Genomic DNA, 19,530 nt, shown 5'->3' on the forward strand with positions numbered 1-19,530 from the left:
ACAGAAGATGATCATTAAGCTATCACATCATCCTTTCCCAATTTGGTAGGTACCCCCTACAGTTGAATGGTATCTAATATTAAGACGGCGCTAGTTTGGATAGAAAGAACAATGAAACATGGCATGGGCCTATGGTGAGAGAAATCAAGATAGTGATGATTCTCTTGGCTACAAGGAATTCCCAGTCTAGTCCGAGATAGTATCAACGGGGAAGTTCAGATGTCCACCTGGTGATCGACAGAGCCTCTCTCATACTAACCCTAGGCAATCAAAAAGGACATTTGGTGCATCACGCAAGTGTCTAATGTCAAAACTGGCTGACTTTTACTACTATCACTCTATTGTATGTTCTAGGTATTCCAAGCAGTCTAGGTTATACATCAAAGTAGGTACAGAGGAGATTGAATCATTGTGTGGTGGATATCTCAGGCTTGGTCAATAATAGCCGGGTTTCCGGCAAATGCCCGTCCAGTGAGAGATAATCGAAAAAAATACCTCGGAAGGTGTAGGGGGCACCCAAGCTTTTGGCAACACGTTGGGTCCCAAGTCCCGACAGTGGCTCACGGCATTCATAGGTATCCAGTCAAGTTAAGTTCGCCTTTGTTCCGGCCAGTCCTAGCGGCCCTAGCGGTCAATTGATTCCGATCAGCCAATGGAGACCATCTTTGTAACAATTTGGATCATCAAGAAAACATGAACTGGAGACCCGACAATTACCGGAAAGGGGGTCCCTAGAAGTTTATATGGCAGTCAACTATAAAGACCAATGAAGTATGCTGGATGACACTTAAGTGGAGAAGATCCGGTAATCCTGGGGGCTGATTGGCAATATAGATCCACGCTATTGGGATCCAAAAGGGAACTTAGCAGCTTTTTGTTGATTTCCCTCTGCAGATCATTCTTTGTTTCTCGCTCCACTCAAATTTCCGTTGACATGACATCAGACAGAGAAAATCAATGATAGCATAGGAGAAGAGACCCAGGTCCCCTATTCAAAGTGGGTTTATATTATCCGATTGGCATGTTGCCTACGTAAAGGGATAACATGTTTGGAACAAGCGGAATCACATCTCAATATGGGGAACAATATAGTAAATTCTACTTCGTACTCTGTAGATTGCTTGGAAAGCCTTTTAAGCTCACGCTATACCAGTCTAAGGCCAAATTCTACCTGACTCTGAAATCTAGACATGTAGATCTCAATTTAGACCTCTTGTCCCATGATATGACGTGGATTGTTCAATTGGATTTGCTGTTTTTAGGACTCGAAACCATCAAAGAACTAGGAACGTTCTCTCTAATCTATGCTATGCACAAGTTCTAGGTCCGACCAGTTGCTCATATCTTTGTGAAGTTTCTTGCTTTTCAAGACCCTGGAAATGGTCCACATGTACTCCGTACACCGTAGGCACATTGCATTGACACTGCTCAGACTGATACGGCGCATGTTTTGACGCTAAATTTGAGGATAATGGAGATACTAGGCCCACTTAACACTTCTTTGAGACCTCCATCATATTGAACCTATCGAAACTACCACAACTATGGAGCTAACCCGCCAGCCTAGGATACTGCTGCTTCTTTGAAAGGCTGTAATATGAACAGGGGCCAGGGGCAAGCAGGATTGTACCTGTAGATCATGCCCAGCGCACAGCATATAAATATTGTGTTTCTCTACGCTCCCATCAAAGTTCTCTTCTTCTTCCAAGCTTCTTACCGCAGTCATTCTTTAAGCAAACAAAGCCCCTCTTTCCACTTCTTCTATACTCATTACTCTCACAATGAAGGCCTCTTTCATCGCTAGCATTGTCGCTCTGGCCGGCTCTGCTTTTGCTGCTCCCACTCCCACTGGTGGCCTTGATAGCGCCCTCGGTGGCCTCAAGGTTGGCGATATCACCAAGGAACTCAAACTGACTGAGATTCCCGTTGTCTCTAAGCTCAGTGACCTGACCAAGGTCCTGAACCTCCCTGCCTCCCCCTCTGCCAGCAGCACCCCCGCTGTTCAGGACGGTCACGTTGTCCAGAACCTCGGACCCCAGCTTGACAACATCCTGACCGTTGTCGGCCCTGACGCCACTACCCTGCTCATCGAACTCTCCCCTGAGGTTTCTGCCCTCGTCTCTGGCCTTGGTCTCGGCGCACTCGGCGCTCCTCTCGGTTCCATTGTCGCCTCTGCCTCCAGCATTGGTGGCCTTGTCACTGGCCTTGGCCCCGTCGTCGATCACCTCGTCACAGTTGTCGGCGCTGACGTCGGTGCTCTCCTCATCAGCCTTTCCCCTGAGGTTGCTGGCCTCGTTTCCGGCCTTGGTCTTCCTACCGTTGGCGTCCCCGTTGGCACAGTTGTTGCTACTCTCGGCAAGAACGTCAAGCGTGGCGAGGTTGTCCAGGACCTTGCCCCTAAGGTCAAGAACACCCTGACTGTCACTGGTCAGAACACCAAGGAGCTCCTCATCGAGCTCTCCCCCTCCGTCACCTCCCTCGTTGCTGGCCTCGGTCTGACTACCATCTCCGGCCCCATTGGCTCCATCGTCGCCGAGGCCGCTGACATTGGTGACCTCGTCAAGGACATCTCCGAGCCCATTGAAGACCTCCTCCACGTTGTTGGCAAGGACGGCAAGCACCTTCTCATTAAGCTGTCTCCCTCCGTCGTTGACCTTGTCACTGGCCTCGGCCTTCCCACTGTTGCCACCCCTCTCGGTGCCATCCTCACCACCGTCGCCCAGAATCTGTAAAATATTCGCAGAGCAGTATCTCTCTGATGGAATGAGTTTGCTTGAGTGAGGGAGATCGGGATCGGCCGTGGGTTCACCATCGGGCTGGCCTTGGTTCTCGCTCAGTACACCATCAATTCATTATACATAATACAATTTCTAGATTAGTTGATACATAAATGTGGCTATTTACTTTTTCTTATGCTGGTCAATTTGTGCACCTGGACAGAACAAGGGGTTCATAGTTTCGACCTCGTAAATTATATAGTCCCCGAATTACGAGGTACATAACAAATGTTGCTTTAGATTGCACCCGTCCTGATGTCCCCATATGCTGGAACTTCATAGTCGCCAAAACAACTGTCCTCAAACTTCGCCTTTGCAATATTTTCCTTCTGAGCCTTGATGAACGTCTGCAGCTCGCACCATCCGTCATCCCGCTTCCCGCACTCTGGAATACTGCGTCCGAGAGAGATTGTCCTCTGATTGATCAGCATGTGCACATATGTTGTTTCGTGCCCCTTGGACTCGTATGCGGAGGTATGGGGATCCTTGGAGCGCTTCGCACGTACGGGCCGCGGCGCTTTGATAATCTCGATATTGAAGCGGGCTGCGAATGGGACAATATGGCTGACAATCAGTTGATGATCTTCTGGTGGGCCGGAGGTGGGCAGGAATTGCTCAAACTGCGTGAGGCCTAGCGCGGTCAACATCGAGAACATGGTGGTATCGTGACTGAAGTCCAAATACAGGTTCTGGTTCAAAGGGAAGGTTTTAGGGTTTGTGTCCAATGTTTCATTGATGGCACCGAAACCCTCTTCCGGTCGAGGGTAGCGGTGCTCCAGTCGGGCGACGAGCTCTTGGACGTAGCCCACGCCGACTGCCCGTCCGGTGGGAGATCCAAATCCGTTTCCGCCATAGTAGTTTAGGGCGAATGTATACTCAAAGCCTTCCCATTCGTCCTTGGTAAAGAGAGAGCAGAAGGGACTGTACCCCAAGCCCACGGTCTCGTATGGACACATCGTCTGGGCAAGATAAGTGTCCTCGGTTGTCCAGTCTGGGTGTCCTGTCATTGATCGACGGAATCGTTCCGCTGCACGCTTTAAATACTTCTTCTGCCATTCAGCGTTTGCCCAGTCTCCGCCAGCTGACCGCTCATTATTATTGTTGGGGCATGCCTTATCTCCGGCCAGAGGATTCTTGAATCCAAGTTCTTCGATAATGACTTCCAAAGTGACGTTCTCCGCATATTTAGGGCCGAAGAATCCGTTCAGGAAGTTCTCAGCCGATTGCAGCATTCGCACCTGAGTGCACGTGCGGGCAATAAGCGGTGAGGATGGATCATAAAGTTGACCATAATTGAACCAATTGAGCACACCGCTGTCAAAAAGCTGCTGGCGGCCAAGAGCCGTCAGCTCTTCTTTCCCCAGCCGATATTCCCACGTATTGAGGAATTCCAGATTACCAGTGAAGCGAGTCCCGTTACCGAGAAGTTCCGCTATACGATTTGGCAGAGTGGCCACAGAAGCGCTAGAAGTGGGATACCGAGATCCGTGTCGATGTACCATATGCATCTGTGTAATATTGGCGCCGGGGGGAAGTGAATATTCTTTAACCCCGAATCCAGAGGGATTAGGCATGTAAGGCCTTCATTCCATGGTTAGTCACGTATGAAGAAAGGCCGGTGAGCTCGACCCATACGTACGAGAGATTCCCCATATGTTTGAATGAGTCAGCACCATCCCCCTTTCCGATGATAGGTACATCGGTCACCACCGGGGTATTGGGCACATAATCATGCTTCCCAAACGGCGCCGGGTTTGTCTGAGCCAGGAAGGGTGCGCTCCCGGCTTGTGTTGGGCCTGTGTTTAGATCTATCAGCACTTGAAGGATCAGTTGTTAGGGGTTGGGAAATATATACCAGCAAATGGACCATATTCGGTCTGAAAATAATCTGGAATTGTGGTTGTCCCCCTTGGCTTTACGACAGCAGCATCCACAGCTGTCGCAGCCCCAAGAAGTAGAACTTGAGGAGAGATATGCATCACGAGTAGGTATTGGTAATTGTGATTAATGAAGTTCAGCACCCTTGTTCTCCACCTGTGGTCCTGTTCGACCTTTTATAGAGGAATGATGCTCACATATGCGGAGATGCATTACAGGCACGGATTTTCCATTAGCCGACCCATGTCGGTAAGTTCCGACTCCATCAAGTGGGAGATCACGGAAAATGTCAAATTTCACAATCCCCGTGGGGGCCCCGCGTTTTTTTCTTTCAATACTCCACCTGATCCCAGGTAAGCCCGTAATTCCCCGTAACAAGCTTCTTCCCGCATAAACCTTGAAAGAGATACGCCAAGCATTTCAGGTATCTATCTATTGGCCGCCACATTGTTTTCGGAATCATGTTTCCTTTAGTTTCCTTCACAGTCGTCAGATGAACCAATTGGGATTATTCTTTATAGTATTTGGGACGGCCTTTGAAGGCAACAGAAAACAGCCATGGGTCAGGACCAATACTTTGGCAGTATTCTTATTCAAAATCGGCTTCATGCCAGTGGCCGACTGACTGGTGGACCTTTGCCCTCATTTAACCATTAGCTACTTGGATACTTGGGAATAGCCGACAATGAAGACAAAGTTCCCGTTCCTTTACATAAATAGCCCCGACTCCACAAAAAGATGTCTCCGTGCCCCAATAATCATTTCTCACGCTTGTGGTTGAGCCATAGGACTACTCTTTCTCCGTTTTGGTCTCATCTAAAGCTTGTGGTTTCAGCTTTGAAAGAGACAATCATGGTCAAGGACGATATTTCGTCGGCAGGGAATGCCTTCGGAGATGTCGAACGCCAGGACTCTGTGCCAACGGCCAAGGCAACCAACAATGCAAAAGCAGCTACTGAAGCGGAGCATAAGATGACCTTGCTACAAGGTATCAGAACTTATCCGAAGGCCATCGGGTGGAGTGTCCTCATTTCCACGTGTATCGCAATGGAAGGCTATGATATCAGTCTAGTCAACAATTTCTATGCATTTCCCCAATTCACACGCAAGTACGGCGAACTGACGGCGGATGGCTCTTATCAAGTACCAGCTGCAGTACGTTGAGCCAAGTGGCTACTGCCTATCCCTTGTGTTTCTTTTCTTGTTACTAATGACATTATCGCACATAGTGGCAAGCTGGCCTCAGCAACGGCGCCGCTTGTGGGGAAATCATTGGTCTTTTGATCAATGGATGGGCTTCGGAGAGATTCGGATATCGCTATACAATAATGACTTCCCTAGCCCTGATCACTATATTCACGGCAATCTTTTTCACAGCGCCAAACATCCAAACCCTGCTTGCAGCCGAAATTCTTGCTGGTGTTCCATGGGGCATTTTCCAGACGCTCACGGTGACCTATGCTTCTGAAGTCTGCCCTGTCGTTTTAAGAGGATATCTCACGTCGTATGTCAATTTTTGCTGGGGATTAGGACAACTGATTGGCATTGGGGTCATTAAAGCCATGTTGAATCGAGATGATGAATGGTCATACCGGATTCCATATGGATTGCAATGGATGTGGCCAGTTCCTCTGTTTGTTGCAATTTTCCTCGCCCCGGAGTCACCTTGGTGGTTGGTCAGAAAGAATAGGGACGAAGACGCAAAGAAGGCACTTCTACGCCTTACGAATGCTAACCGAGACGTGGATTTCAATGCGGACGAAACCATTGCTATGATACGCCACACCACGAATCTTGAAGCGAAGCTTTCAGACGGAGCCACATACTTTGATTGTTTCAAAGGAACGAATTTACGGCGGACAGAAGTTGTCTGTCTTGTGTGGGCGATTCAGAACCTCAGCGGCAATTCCTTTTCCAATTACTCTACATACTTCCTAGAACAGGCAGGATTATCACCATCCAATTCTTATTCATTTGCGATGGGGCAATATGGAATTAACATGGTTGGTGTCTTTGGGGCATGGCTCCTCATGTCCTTTGGAATTGGTCGAAGAACGCTATATCTCTATGGCCTCTGCGGGCTATGCACCATCTTATTTTTGCTTGGTTTCCTTGGCCTGGTTCCTAGTGCACATAAAGACCAGGCATCACTCGCAACAGGCTCACTGATGCTCTGCTGGGCATTGTTTTATCAGCTTTCCGTCGGAACTGTGGCCTATTCGCTCGTGGCAGAAATCTCCACTCGTCGACTGCAAATCAAAACTGTGGTTCTCGGTCGCGTGCTATACAATATCGTCGGTATTATCTGCGGTGTGTTAACTCCCTATATGTTAAACCCTGCTGCCTGGGATTGGAGTAATTTTGCAGGGTTTTTCTGGGGAGGAGTTTGCTTTTGTTGTGTTGTGTACACATTCTTCCGAGTTCCAGAAACCACTGGTCGCACATTTGCTGAGCTCGATATGCTGTTTGAAGAGGGAGTGTCAGCCAGAAAGTTTTCCACCACCCAAGTTGAGGTATTTGGAGACCGGGAGGAAGTGGAAGTGTTCGAGCACAATGTCAAAGAGTGAGGAACTTGGGTACTGTTAGATTAGCTATGATTGCCAGGATAAGGGGGTTTAGTCAACAGTGGCGGAAAATTTGCTCTGCTCTACTTCGGCTTATACTCACAAGCTTTGAATCCATCTGCAGCTAGCAGTCTTAAGTGTATTCAAACCTATTCATCTACTTCAATCCACGCGTTCCCTTGTTTAGGCACTAATCCCACAGGAGGACCTATGTACAGTAATTGGACGGAACTTCATGAGTTCACCCATTGACACATATATCAAAGAAGCCTAGAATATTCAATGTGTCCATGCGCAGATGATCTACAAATAAATTGCAGTAGATAGTAAAACCAAAAAGAACGAGGCGGCGCAAAGCGATTTCATAGCAGCTACGGAGCTTAATGGGAACCGAGGAGTGAAAAGTGCTCCGTGCAAGCCTTGACTTACCAGAGATACTGTAATTGGTTTAGAAAAAGAAGATCCGAGTACTACTCCATACCAAAAGATATCTTATAGATGCTCCCTTTGTAATGAAACCCTTGGACATCAAACACATAGTACATGTGAGAACTAATTGTAATTTGATCACAAAGTGTGCATTCATTTCTCTGATATTTGAGATCATCTACGTACAAAAGCTGGTTTTGACATTAATCACTTTGGCCTTGCTACGGAGCACCTGTGTAAATGATGTTGGTCTATACTTTAAAAACCTGAATCAAGAGAGCAAAGTTGGGCGTAGGTTTTCAAGATTGCTCGCATGGCTTAGTGGTAAAGCGCATCACTAGTAATGATGAGATCCTCGGTTCGACTCCGAGTGTGAGCACTTTTCCTTTTCTTTTTCCTTTTTCTTTTTTGCTCTTCAGCGTGAATTTATCATCTTCAACATTACGCACTCAATGTGGCCATAAGATACCAAGATACGTGCAAAGATGTGCCCGCAGCCACTTCTGGTATGTAAGATATGCCTCAGGGTTCGACGCGACATCTATCCCAGACGGACCACTATTCTACGCACGTTTCTCCCTACTCATGTCTCAAGTCTCTCGCCATGTCCACCTTTCACGAACTGCTTAACCGACAACGACATGCTTCATACAGAACTCACTTGGATGAAAAGCACAACAGCGACGATTCTTATCACTATCAATCCCTCCTACAAAGTCACCTTCAATGTACCGTTGACCCAGATCACTTTCAGCACTTGATGTAGTTATTTTTGATCAGTTTGCTATTTGAGGAATGACTTGCTGTTGCTGGGTCTTTTCTAGTAGACGTTGACTCACATCCCAAATTGAACTAATCATCGATCTCTTTCAATGAAGATCACCGGGGAAACATTATGTGAGATCTAGGATGTGTCATGCGCACGTGATATGATGATTAATACTCTGGTGAGACCTCGGGAACCTTAACTTGAACCGGCGTCCACCGTCAGTCAATTAGGGTTGTGGTATTTTAATAAAAAGACCACCTTTCTACAGACTACATGTGTATTTTTATTTCCATGATTATCCCTCCACCATATTAAGTATTAAGAATTGATGATCTAGCATTACACTAATCAAGTGAGACTCATATATGTCTTCTGTTTACTTAGTTCCGAGGGTTTCAGAGAATTGGATGCCGATGAGGTGCTTAGGTATCTTTTCTAGTAGCAAGTCATATAAACGATACCTTATCTCGGGATTATAATTTGGAATCGCGCTTTAACTTTTGGTACGTACCTAGGTAGCCTCGAGGCGCAAGCGTCCTATCAGAAGATCACCCGATCTCCGCCATCGGGGCTGCCCCGAAAATGCCCCCGATTTTTCTTCTGTGAGGATCCAATTGCGATCAATCTATATCAACAGAAAGTCTTATCTTTGACCTTCTCCGCCACTCTGCCGTTTCGCCTCGTATCTCCCTCGACTTGCATATATCCCTTTTACTTTACGTCCTCCCTCAGAGGCTTCTTTCCTTTGTACATGTCGTTCTCCTGGCCATACTTCCGTCTTGCAATGTGTATATAATTGCGTGACACGCTCCCAACAGCGATGTCCTCATGTCGCGTGCCGACATTCCCGGCAGCAATTTCAGCATCGCTGATCGCTCTGTCGATGACCGATTTGCGGAGCTCACAGTAGTCGCCTGTTTCATCGGCATTGCTTGGTATAATGCATTGGAATTGATTGTTCTGTGCTTCACCACCTTCAAGAGATATGGCGGGTGCTATTTTTGGTGTCTCCTCATCTCCTCCTTCAGTATCATCCCCTTTGGGCTCGGTTACATCCTCATCTTCTTCGACATATACACCAACTTGTTCCCCGTGGCGATGGAGCTAGTCGCTTGGGTCGGGATGGTCACAGGCCAGTCTCTGGTCCTCTGGTCTCGGTTGCATCTTGTTTGTCACAGTCCAACCGTCCTTCGCGCCACTCTCGCCATGATTATCGTCGACGCGATCATCCTACACCTTACCGGAATCGTCCTCGAGCTTGGCAGCCACTCGAACAAATCATACCTCTTCATCCGCGGATTTAACATCTTCGAGCGCATCCAATTGGTCGGTTTCTCCATACAAGAAATCATTCTCTCTATAATTTACTCTTGGGAAGCTGTGCGACTGCTGAATCTCCGCCCAAGAGGCCGTTTTCGAGGCACTTTGGTCCAACTCCTGATCGTGAACATAGCCATGATTATCATGGATGCCGCCGTTATCGGAGTACAGTACTCGGGCCTTTTCGAAATCCATGTCGCTCTCAAGGCAATGGTCTACAGCGTGAAGCTCAAACTGGAATATGCGATCCTAGGCAAACTGGTGGGCATCACCGAGAGCAACGGCAGTAACTCGGCCCCCACCGACCTGTCGAATTTCGTGGATCTTTCATTCCATAATGCTGGCACACCGCAGCCGGATAGCGACAGAACTACGGAGAATCCAGAGTATCGTATGCGAACGACCTCCAAGGGCTCGTCCACGGACCCACTAAGAGGGGATCTTTCCGATGCCCAGAGCCCGAGTTCGAGAATTCCGGACTCCTGACGATCTCACATGTAAATAATGACTTCTATGTCTTTGTACATAACACTTATTCAATATATAATTCACGATATACATACCCCATGTCACCAGTCAAAGTTCAAATGTCTCACCTATAATGAGGGGAGGAAAGGAATAGTCCCTCACCCCTTATCTCGCATCGTCGGATACCGCCGCGAACCTGAAGAGATAGCTTCGGGCTTGATATAAAAATCCACAATTCCCAAACCCACTGAATCCACCGAACCCACCCCGATATCCTCACCCACCTATATCCAGTCCCACCATACGAACCACACGCAATGGCTACTCCTAACCTAAGCCTCACCCCCCTCACACAACTTCAAATTACCGCCGCATCCCACGCCGTCCTCACCCACCAAGCGAAAGCGCAAGACCTACACAAAAAGCGACCCTTCGCAGCGATCCTTCTAGCCCCAGACAATGAAACAATCCTCCTCTCCTCGAACTCTCTCTCGCACGTGCGACACGCGGAAAGCGAGCTCGCGCGCAACGCCGCAGACAACTATGACTGGGCTTACCTGGCGGGCTGCACGCTAGTGTCGACCTGGGAGCCGTGTGCGATGTGTGCGGGGACCATCTACTGGGCGCATATTGGACGGCTGGTGTATCTGGCATCGGAGAAGGCATTGCAGGGGGTTATTGGTGTTGGAAATCCGGAAAATTTGACGCTGAATTTACCATGTCGGCGTGTTTTCGAGAAGGGACAGAGTGTGGTAGAGGTGATTGGGCCGTTGGTTGAGAAGGGATGGGAAAGGAAAGTTGTAGAGGACAGTAGGCGGTATTGGGGCGGGGGAAATTAGAAAGTATAGAGCATGGTTGATCATTTTCATGTGGGATGATGTGGTGTTCGTGTACTCGGTACTTTGTACATACAACCTGTTGGATGGATTGAATAAGATAGTGGGCCTGGACTGTGGATCTCGGAGCAAGTTTGGGGTTAGTGGTCTTTTCATAGGGCTTGATGGGTGTTGTGCTTCTGAACGATAATTCATGTAAAGGCTGACGTTGGTATTACATGGTAACGTGATGATAATCTACAACCATCAGAGACTCAATTCCTAGTTGCAGATACAGAACGGACTGAAATGGAAATAAAATCTCCAAGACTTCTGGTGTTGTATAGGAGGATAGAGGATCCCTGACGGGAACGGTCGATCAGGTTCCAGGAGAGGACCGAGATATCTGAAACCATTGACATATGGTACTCAGAGTCGATCAACCCAATTAGACTAAAGATGTGAAACATAACACAATCTAATGGAGACACTGTTTCAATTCTAGTCAGGAGTGTACAGCCCATGCATTGTACAAGCCTAGTTTTTTGGTCGCTAAAAGCTTGGCTACCCAAATCACCGCCCAACCTTGGAAGACCATTGAGCTGATCCAATTCCGTAGAGAAGATCCGAAGTGTTGACGTCAAACTGAGCAGACTCTGATATACTAGACCCACAACCCATGGCGTGCGCCAAGACTTTCCGATCTCTTAGGTTCGTAGATCTTGAAAAGGGGGGATTGGATGGATTTGATGGATTGTGGATATTGGAGTATGGATTATGGACTATCGATTATGGAGGAATTATAGCTTTTCATATAGGAAGCTAGATTAAGTGAAGTGGGTGTAGTGGGTGTAGTGGATGTCGATGGAGCAAAGTGGATGACGTGGATCTGTATCCCATAAGATGACCTGATATGACACAGATGTATATCCAAATATAAAAACTTGAAAATGGTCTAGAGCGTAACAGCAACGAGGAAGCAGATTTCCGTAAAATGACGTCAAGTGTCGATCACCAAAAGCTATAGGGAATATGCACGTATTCAGGTATCGAGGCGAGCTCCTTGTAGTAGGGATTGCCTCTGACCATCATAATGGCGCTATGTCTTTTGCTCTTTTATATTCCGTCATCCCTTTCAATTTTTCTCCTTCCATATTTTCCTTCATTCCCAGTGATACCCCCTTGTTTTGTGCCTACATAGGTTCAATAAATACATTAATTGTGAGTCGTGTTTGTCATAGATGCAAACGGAATTGCTAACTTTGTTAGTTCATACATAATACCTCTTTAGCTATCACATCCCTTCATCATTGGTCTTCGATACATACTTCATCATGTCTGTGAACGTGCCCACCGACTCCAAGCAGAAGGAGAAGGTATGTGTGATGAGATCCCTAGTGTCACAACTACTGACAAACCTTTCTAGGACATCAACCAGAAGCTCCAACTGTTTGGTATCTACCATGGTAAGTCAAGCTTCATCTCACCTCAATCGATCCTTGCCGTGCTAACCACCTTTGCTATAGCCTTCAAGAATAGCAAGCTCCCCTCGGTCCGTCTCAATCGTCTGCCGTCACTAGCTGTGTCCCAAATACTAACTAGGTCCCTGCCTCCAATAGAACAAGCAATGCGACATCGCTTTGAACAGTGCCTTGAACTCCAAGGCCCTCAGATCTCCACCAAAGGAACTCTCGTCCGACGGAAAGACCCTGGTGGCAGATCTGCGCAATGTCATCGACGCAGCTAAGAAGATGCTGCTGGTCAAGAACGAGGGTGAACTTCTGCAAGACTTTATCTGGCAAGCCCAGAAGATTTCAGGGGGAGATGTCGAGGGCAAGAGCCCTGGGCTCCCTATCGACAAGGAGAGCAGTCAGCAGGATGCGAGCAAGGCCATTGATGGTCTGAAAACCCTGGGCACACTCATGATCACCAACGGAGAGTTTAGAAAACTATGTAAGTGTAAACTTCCGTTTGTGGATCATGGATATTCTCTAACAATGCGCAGTGAGCGATGCCATGACTCTTGGTAAAGATATTGCTGCCGATGCTTCCCAAAAGGCCGCCAACCAGGTCCGTCCCTCGCAAGAGGACCTTTCGCAGATCGACCAACCTGCAGAGGAAAACGTGTGGCATGAGAAGCCCAATATCTCCAAGGATGACTTGAAATCCAAATTGAAGAAGAACAAGGCTAAGGCTGTATGTATCTCTGATATATCATTGATCTGCCCAAATTGACACTAGCACAGCAGAACGAAGGCGTTGAGGCGGTCGCTGAGGATGAGACTGGCGTTTCACCGCAGAGCAAAAGCAGGGAATATTCCGACAAGACCAAGAACTACTTGTCCGAGAAGATTCCTAAGGAGCGTCGCGAGCAGACAGTCTGGCGTCTGAAGAAGATGATCATCGAGATTCAGGGTCATGCCGACTGTAAGTCAGCCGTAATCTCGATACTGATGGCGAAGGATTACTAATGAATTATGCAGACCAGCAAGCCGTCGAGACCTTGTTGAGCATGGCTGAGCAGTATGCCGGACACACACAGGAGCTCTCCAAAAAGGGCACTAGCTCTGCCCGTAACGTCCTGAAGACCGACAATGTCCAGTCTGCTCAGTACAATTTGCGCACCCTCATCGAACGCTTTGCCAACAATACCTCTCTGGACAGCTTCTTTGACTCGCTGAACATAATTTACCGCAATGCCGAGAGAGATCCTGAACTCCGAAACTGGTTCACGAACGTCGACAACCTGATTCGGTATGTTTTTTGAATTCTTTCCCACATAACAAAAGCTGACTGGACATAGCAAATCTCTGCGCGAGCAAGGCTTCATCATGGAGGACGAATGCAACCGCCAGTGGAACGATGTTTACGAAAAGGGCCGTTACCTTCTGCGCGAGCGTTACCGCGGTGACGCTGACCGTATTGTCGACGAAATCAAGTTGATGGCCGATCAATTCGAGAAGGACCCTCAAAACCAAGCCCTTGCTGAGTCGTTCCAAAAGCTTTTCAGGGATCTGGGACACGACGCCAGTGGTCAAGCTGTCTTCAAGCCGGATCTCCTTCGCGATCTTCGCGATGTCATCATTCCCAACTTCCTCGAGAATGTCCGCTACATCCCAATCCCCCGCATCGAGGTCTCGGACCCCATGGTCGATGTTGTGGTTGAGAACTTGTGCATCGAGGGTGACAATCTGATGCCCAATATCATTGAGTTCGGCAGCGACAACTACTTCCGCTGGGGCCGCAAGAAGATTACCAACAAGCGTGATAATAAGATCATGATATCCATGTCTGGTATCCAGGCCGATCTCCGTGATATCAGTTACTACATTAAGAAGAAGGAGGGCTTCCCCGCCATCACCGATCGAGGAATTATGGATATTTTCCTCGGTGGTGAAGGTCTCAGCGTCAAACTTGCCGCTTCTACTGCCCAGAAGCACGACAAGGAGCACTTCTTCAAGTTGGACAGGGTAGCTGTGTCCATCAAGAACATGGATATCAAGTTGAGAAAGTCCAGCCACAAGCTGCTCTTCAACGCCTTCAAGCCCATGCTCTTCCGCGTGGTCAGGCCTGCTCTGCAGAAGGTGGTCGAGGGTCAGATCCGGGAGGCCTTCAGGAAGGGCGACCTCTTCGCCAAGGACATCCACACCGAGGCCATGCGTGCCCAGCAGGCCGCCCGCGAGGATCCTGCGAACGCGCCCTCAATCTTCTCTCGCTACGCTGATGCCATCCGGGCTCGCACTCAAGCCAAGGCCAAGCAGGCTGAGAGCGTTGCTAAGCGCGACACCCAGGTCCAGACTGTTATGACTCTCCACGAATCCATCTTCCCTGACATCGAGCTTCCCGGCGGTGTATCCAACAAGGCCACCGAGTATGCTGAGCTTGCTGCCAAGGGTGACCGCTGGGAGTCCCCCATCTTTAGCCTCGGCAGCGCATCCGAGTCCACCGGCATCCCGTCCAGCGGCCCCATCACCAACAAGTCCCACAGTGCTAGAAGCCAAGGTACAGGTGCCGCTGGAGCTGCTTCTGTCGGCGGTGCCTCTGGAACCACCACGACCGCTGCTTCCAGCACTGTCAACGGCATCAACGGTAGCAAGGTCTCTGGACAACCGGCCCGTGGCTTCTCCGATGAGGTTGACGAGGCTTTCGTCAATGGCAAGCCCCAGACCATGGGTGACGCAATTAAGCATGGGGCCAACGGCACAAATGGCGTCAACGGCATCACTACCGGTACTGTTACCAACGGTACTGCCATCAACAACATCGGAACCACCGTCTAAGCCAAATGTGGCCAAAATCGTTATGACATTCTCGTCCCGTTACTTCCTTTTGTCTCTTGATCTTTCTTGTTTCTTTGCTATGATTTCCCCTTGTGCACTACGGACGTTCCATTTCTTTTCTCTTTTGTACTAGTATTACTTAACGGTAGCCTAATACATATTGCCACCGTTGTCTGCGTTGACCATTCCCGAGTAAATCACGTCTTTAGCAAAGACCTTAAAAATCTAGACCTGTGGAAGCTGAGAATAAGCTTAAAAGTCATTCATTGTCATCTATAAAAGAAATAAACTGAACTCCATTATGTAAGAAGCCCAGGGAAGGTTGAAACCCTCACACGTTTTCCTTTTTCTTTCGGCGTCGGCTTCGTATCAAATCTCATATCACAAATGTCTACATGCTTACCGTCTACATCTGATCAAAGTACTTCTGCCACCCCAACTCGCGCAACTTGGTACCCTTCAACTCCATATTCTCGGCACGAGCAGCCTCGGCGTACGCCTCGACCTTGCGTTGGATGGCCGGGTCGAAAGAGCCCAGCACACGCGCGGCGAGGAGGGCAGCGTTGATGCTGTTGTTGATACCAACAGTGGCGACGGGGACGCCTATTATGCATTGTTAGATATATGGATCGTGTGAATGAGGTAAAGAAGTTGAGTAAAGCGGAAAATAACGTACCACGCGGCATCTGCACAATGCTGTACAAACTATCGACGCCGTCAAGCGAGCTTCCTTTAACCGGCACGCCGATGACGGGGAGGGCAGTGTGAGCGGCCGCCATACCGGGAAGGTGGGCAGCGCCACCGGCGGCAGCGATGATCACCTTGATGCCGCGCGAGGCAGCCTGACCCGCATACTCGGCCATGTAGTCGGGGGTGCGGTGAGCAGAGGTGATCTCAACCTCAGGCTCGATGCCGAAGTAATCACGTAGCAGCTTGAGACCTGGGACAAGGGTCTTCAGATCACTGTCGGAACCCATGATAACGGCGACAGAGGGTGTGGGCTTAGAGGGGCCGGAGGGGGCAGCCTTTGTTTTGATATCGGGGCGCTGGGCGCGCATGGTGTCGACGACATCGACGAGTGGCTGGATAAGAGTCTCGGCTTCGTGCATAGTCGCGCCGGTGACGGTGACATGGCCCATTTTGCGGCCAGGCTTTGCGGCACCCTTGCTGTAGAGGTGGATGCTGGCATTGGGGATGGAGAGGGCGGCTTGGGTGGCCTTGAGGTGGGAATCAGGGGTTGCGCCGCCGATGATGTTGAGCATGATTGAGGGCTGGAGAAGTTCAAGACTCTTGGGCGGAATGGGTAGGTCAAGGATGGCACGGATGTGGCTGTCGAATTGGGATAGCGCGCAGCCTTCGATTGTCCAGTGGCCGGAATTGTGGATTCTGCTTGCAAGCTCGCAGAGCATGAGGCTGTTGTCTTCTAGGAGGAACATCTCCACGCCGAAAGCGCCTTTGCCTTCGAAGGCGGCAACGGCTTTGCGGGCGAGAGCTTGCGCTTGCTGGTTGATAGCGTCGGAGACGTTGCGGGCTGGCGCATACACCAGCTTGCATATTGAGTCCTCTTGGACGGTTTCAACGGTAGGGTAGGAGAGCACGTCATCCTTGGTCTTTATAACCATGACGGCGAGTTCCTGTGGACAAATGATATTAGAGATGTGCATGATGGGGCGTGTTCAACTGTAGATGCTAACCATCTTGAAGTAAGCCCATTTTTCAGAGTAGAGCGGGCGGTCCTTCAGAGCCTCGAGGGCCTCTGGAATATCTTCCTTGGAGTTGACACGGAAGTTTCCTTCAACATGTTAACAGAAATGTATACAATCTCGGCATCACATATGACTCACCACGTCCATCATATGCCATAGTCTTCGACTTCAACATCATCGGGTAGCCCAACTGCTCTCCGATCTGAGCCAATTCCTCGGGTGTGTTGTTCACCAGTTCCCGGTGTTCAGCCATAGGGATTCCATATTTGCGGAGGTGCTCCTTCTGGTTGAACTTGTTCTGGATTGTCCGAATAGCCTGCCAGCTGGGCTCCACCCGTACCTTCGACGCAACCTCCTCAAGAGCGTAGGTATCCACGTGCTCGATCTCAGCAGTGATGACATCGCAGGTCTCAGCCAACTTACGCACGGCGTCAGGCTCCTTGAAGGAGCCTGTCACATGGCCATCGTGGGAACTGATCTGCTTGGCGGGGGAGTTGTCGACGTCTAGGACGTTGGCCTGAATATTCAATCGGTTGGCGGACTCGACAAGCATGCGGCCCAATTGGCCACCACCGAGGATTCCGACCTTTGGTGAGTTCCACATGATGTCCGATCGAAGGGATGAATGAGTCAATTGATCGGGATAAGTTAAATGGGAGATCGACGGTGCCCCTCAACTCCGAAAATTCGCGGAGAGTCACGTGGCGCTATCGATAAGCTCGGGCCAATCACCGATGTCGACTGCCGCGCGCCCTGGTCGCAGCTTCGACTCTCTCTGCTTCTCCATGCACAGCTGACTGGACAATGTCTCTGGGTAGGTTGACCATCACGGTCGCAGTTTTGGTCTGAGTTCGAATGAGCCTTACTGACGTCCAAATTACAGACGAGGAAGCTCTCCAAACAGCCGCCAATGGCGGCCCGATAGAGTTGTACGTGAAACTGCCAAGATATCCAAACACTTCTTGAGGCTAACGTGCTGATATAGAGAGAGATGGCACGGCATGGCTGGGCCACTTATTGAGCGACTTGAATATGTACGCTATATCTCGATGTCCCTGACCGACATATCTGACCAGTAGCTCCAGATCGTGTACAATGTGTTCCCCATGCCTCAAGCGCGCCCCGAACCCATCGGCCAGCAACCATTTCCCAACCATTCTTCCCAGGCAAACTCCATCCCACCCGAAAGCAGCAACAAGGAAAACACCTCCCCTACCGCTATCCAGATCTCACCCCAGGCAGCGCGAACTGGCTCTCCTTCAGGTGAGCGAGTGCCAGACTCACAGCCCCAGCCATCTGGTGCGAGCACGGATGGCCAGCTTCCACCCCCGCTTGCATTTCTTCTGAGCGCTATCCGCTCGTCAATCAAATCTTTTTTCGAGGATAAACCTCCACACACCATTCAGAGACTCGCAGAGCTGGTACTCTACCCCACCAAGCACTATAGAACGTTACCCGCATACCTACGTGCTGTCGATCGCGTTGTCTCGGTGACAAGCTCCGCAGATATTTTCCCATTTCAAACGCCAGCTACCACAAATGCAAACACGAATGGGTTGGTGCTCCCTGGCAATAGCAGCGGGGCTTATATAACCCCGGACTTTGCCCACGGACTTGGAAGCGATGAATCTCTGGGCGGTGCGCTACTTACTCCGATCCCATGGTTAAATAATGCCTCGTTTGAAGGCGAGGATGCCAATGGGGATGCAGGCATATTAGTCGAGGGTATTTTTCATCCATTATTACCGAACCATTGATTTCGTGTTCACTAACGTCTTCCCCCAGGCACCGAAGCCTTACCTACACAGCCCGAGGAAGAACCGGGCACCGCCACCTTAGTAACCTCCGAGACTGAAGGAGGGGCTGCTACCGCCTCACCAGAGCCATCTGATGAGGTCCCTCACGCCCGTGGTCCAATCCTGCTCGGCGTAGAAGACATGGGTCTGCAAGACGGCAAAGGCGTCGAAATGAGTCTTGACACAGACGGTGCTGCCGATGTCCCAGCTGCAGCTGCTGCCACTGCTCCCCAGGAAATAGAAGAACAGAAAAAGGCCGACTCACCTGCCGACAAGGACGGTGATATTGTCCTTGCGGATACTAAACCGAAAGAAGAGGAAGAAGCCAAGAATGAAGACCCTTCTACAGAGCCCCAAACAGGCAATGCAGAGCCTGAAAACACTGGTGATTCATCCGAAGCGCCAGACACCGAGAAGAAAGCATAAGGGACTTACGGGTTTTCGAATTTTCTTATTCTATTCTCATTTTGTCGGTTGGTTTTATTCTGGATTCTAGCATTATGAGTGACGACCTTACAAGATTACATCGATCGATTTCCAATGAAAAGCTTTTGCGATGCCTAAATATCTCCTAAATAGCTAACGCTTAGTGGTTTCATTCATTTCAGGTGGAGATATAGGCTGATGAAACGATGCTCCCTGTACTCCTTGCCAAATCCTTCCTCTATCTATATGCGCTTTCCAGTTCCTTATCTGCCTACATAACGTAGTGTCTCTATAGATGTGCA

General features: G+C 49.3%; 8 protein-coding genes across 8 annotated transcripts; 6 read left to right on the forward strand and 2 right to left on the reverse strand.

The window, feature by feature from the left end:
• Positions 1–1,781: 1,781 nt before the first annotated feature.
• On the forward strand, positions 1,782–2,732 carry N7500_002396 (uncharacterized protein; the record flags this gene model as incomplete). Its single annotated transcript, XM_056673542.1, has 1 exon — positions 1,782–2,732. One exon carries the CDS (start codon positions 1,782–1,784, stop codon positions 2,730–2,732), a length of 951 nt encoding a protein of 316 aa, XP_056534067.1.
• A 281-nt stretch (positions 2,733–3,013) lies between these two features.
• N7500_002397 (histidine phosphatase family protein) lies at positions 3,014–4,756 on the reverse strand (the record flags this gene model as incomplete). Its single annotated transcript, XM_056673543.1, has 3 exons — positions 3,014–4,358; positions 4,417–4,573; positions 4,633–4,756. 3 exons carry the CDS (start codon positions 4,754–4,756, stop codon positions 3,014–3,016), a joined length of 1,626 nt encoding a protein of 541 aa, XP_056534068.1.
• Positions 4,757–5,507: 751 nt separating this feature from the next.
• Positions 5,508–7,222, forward strand: N7500_002398 (Major facilitator superfamily domain general substrate transporter; the record flags this gene model as incomplete). Its single annotated transcript, XM_056673544.1, has 2 exons — positions 5,508–5,810; positions 5,885–7,222. The coding sequence occupies 2 exons, from the start codon at positions 5,508–5,510 to the stop codon at positions 7,220–7,222; spliced, it is 1,641 nt and encodes a 546-aa protein (XP_056534069.1).
• A 2,023-nt stretch (positions 7,223–9,245) lies between these two features.
• On the forward strand, positions 9,246–10,223 carry N7500_002399 (uncharacterized protein; the record flags this gene model as incomplete). The annotated part of the gene is made up of 1 exon (XM_056673545.1): positions 9,246–10,223. The coding sequence occupies one exon, from the start codon at positions 9,246–9,248 to the stop codon at positions 10,221–10,223; it is 978 nt and encodes a 325-aa protein (XP_056534070.1).
• Positions 10,224–10,522: 299 nt separating this feature from the next.
• Positions 10,523–11,044, forward strand: N7500_002400 (nucleoside deaminase; the record flags this gene model as incomplete). The annotated part of the gene is made up of 1 exon (XM_056673546.1): positions 10,523–11,044. The coding sequence occupies one exon, from the start codon at positions 10,523–10,525 to the stop codon at positions 11,042–11,044; it is 522 nt and encodes a 173-aa protein (XP_056534071.1).
• Positions 11,045–12,354: 1,310 nt separating this feature from the next.
• N7500_002401 (uncharacterized protein) lies at positions 12,355–15,300 on the forward strand (the record flags this gene model as incomplete). Its single annotated transcript, XM_056673547.1, has 8 exons — positions 12,355–12,396; positions 12,447–12,486; positions 12,547–12,572; positions 12,640–12,973; positions 13,026–13,216; positions 13,267–13,447; positions 13,504–13,774; positions 13,824–15,300. 8 exons carry the CDS (start codon positions 12,355–12,357, stop codon positions 15,298–15,300), a joined length of 2,562 nt encoding a protein of 853 aa, XP_056534072.1.
• A 406-nt stretch (positions 15,301–15,706) lies between these two features.
• Positions 15,707–17,610, reverse strand: N7500_002402 (phosphoribosylaminoimidazole carboxylase ADE2; the record flags this gene model as incomplete). The annotated part of the gene is made up of 4 exons (XM_056673548.1): positions 15,707–15,903; positions 15,977–16,934; positions 16,995–17,092; positions 17,145–17,610. The coding sequence occupies 4 exons, from the start codon at positions 17,608–17,610 to the stop codon at positions 15,707–15,709; spliced, it is 1,719 nt and encodes a 572-aa protein (XP_056534073.1).
• Positions 17,611–17,861: 251 nt separating this feature from the next.
• N7500_002403 (uncharacterized protein) lies at positions 17,862–19,228 on the forward strand (the record flags this gene model as incomplete). The annotated part of the gene is made up of 4 exons (XM_056673549.1): positions 17,862–17,935; positions 17,992–18,040; positions 18,092–18,731; positions 18,792–19,228. The coding sequence occupies 4 exons, from the start codon at positions 17,862–17,864 to the stop codon at positions 19,226–19,228; spliced, it is 1,200 nt and encodes a 399-aa protein (XP_056534074.1).
• Between the last annotated feature and the right edge of the window lie 302 nt (positions 19,229–19,530).

The sequence above is a fragment of the Penicillium coprophilum genome (assembly GCF_028826855.1).
Source record: "Penicillium coprophilum strain IBT 35676 chromosome Unknown utg000002l_segment0_segment1, whole genome shotgun sequence".
Lineage (NCBI taxonomy): Eukaryota > Fungi > Ascomycota > Eurotiomycetes > Eurotiales > Aspergillaceae > Penicillium > Penicillium coprophilum.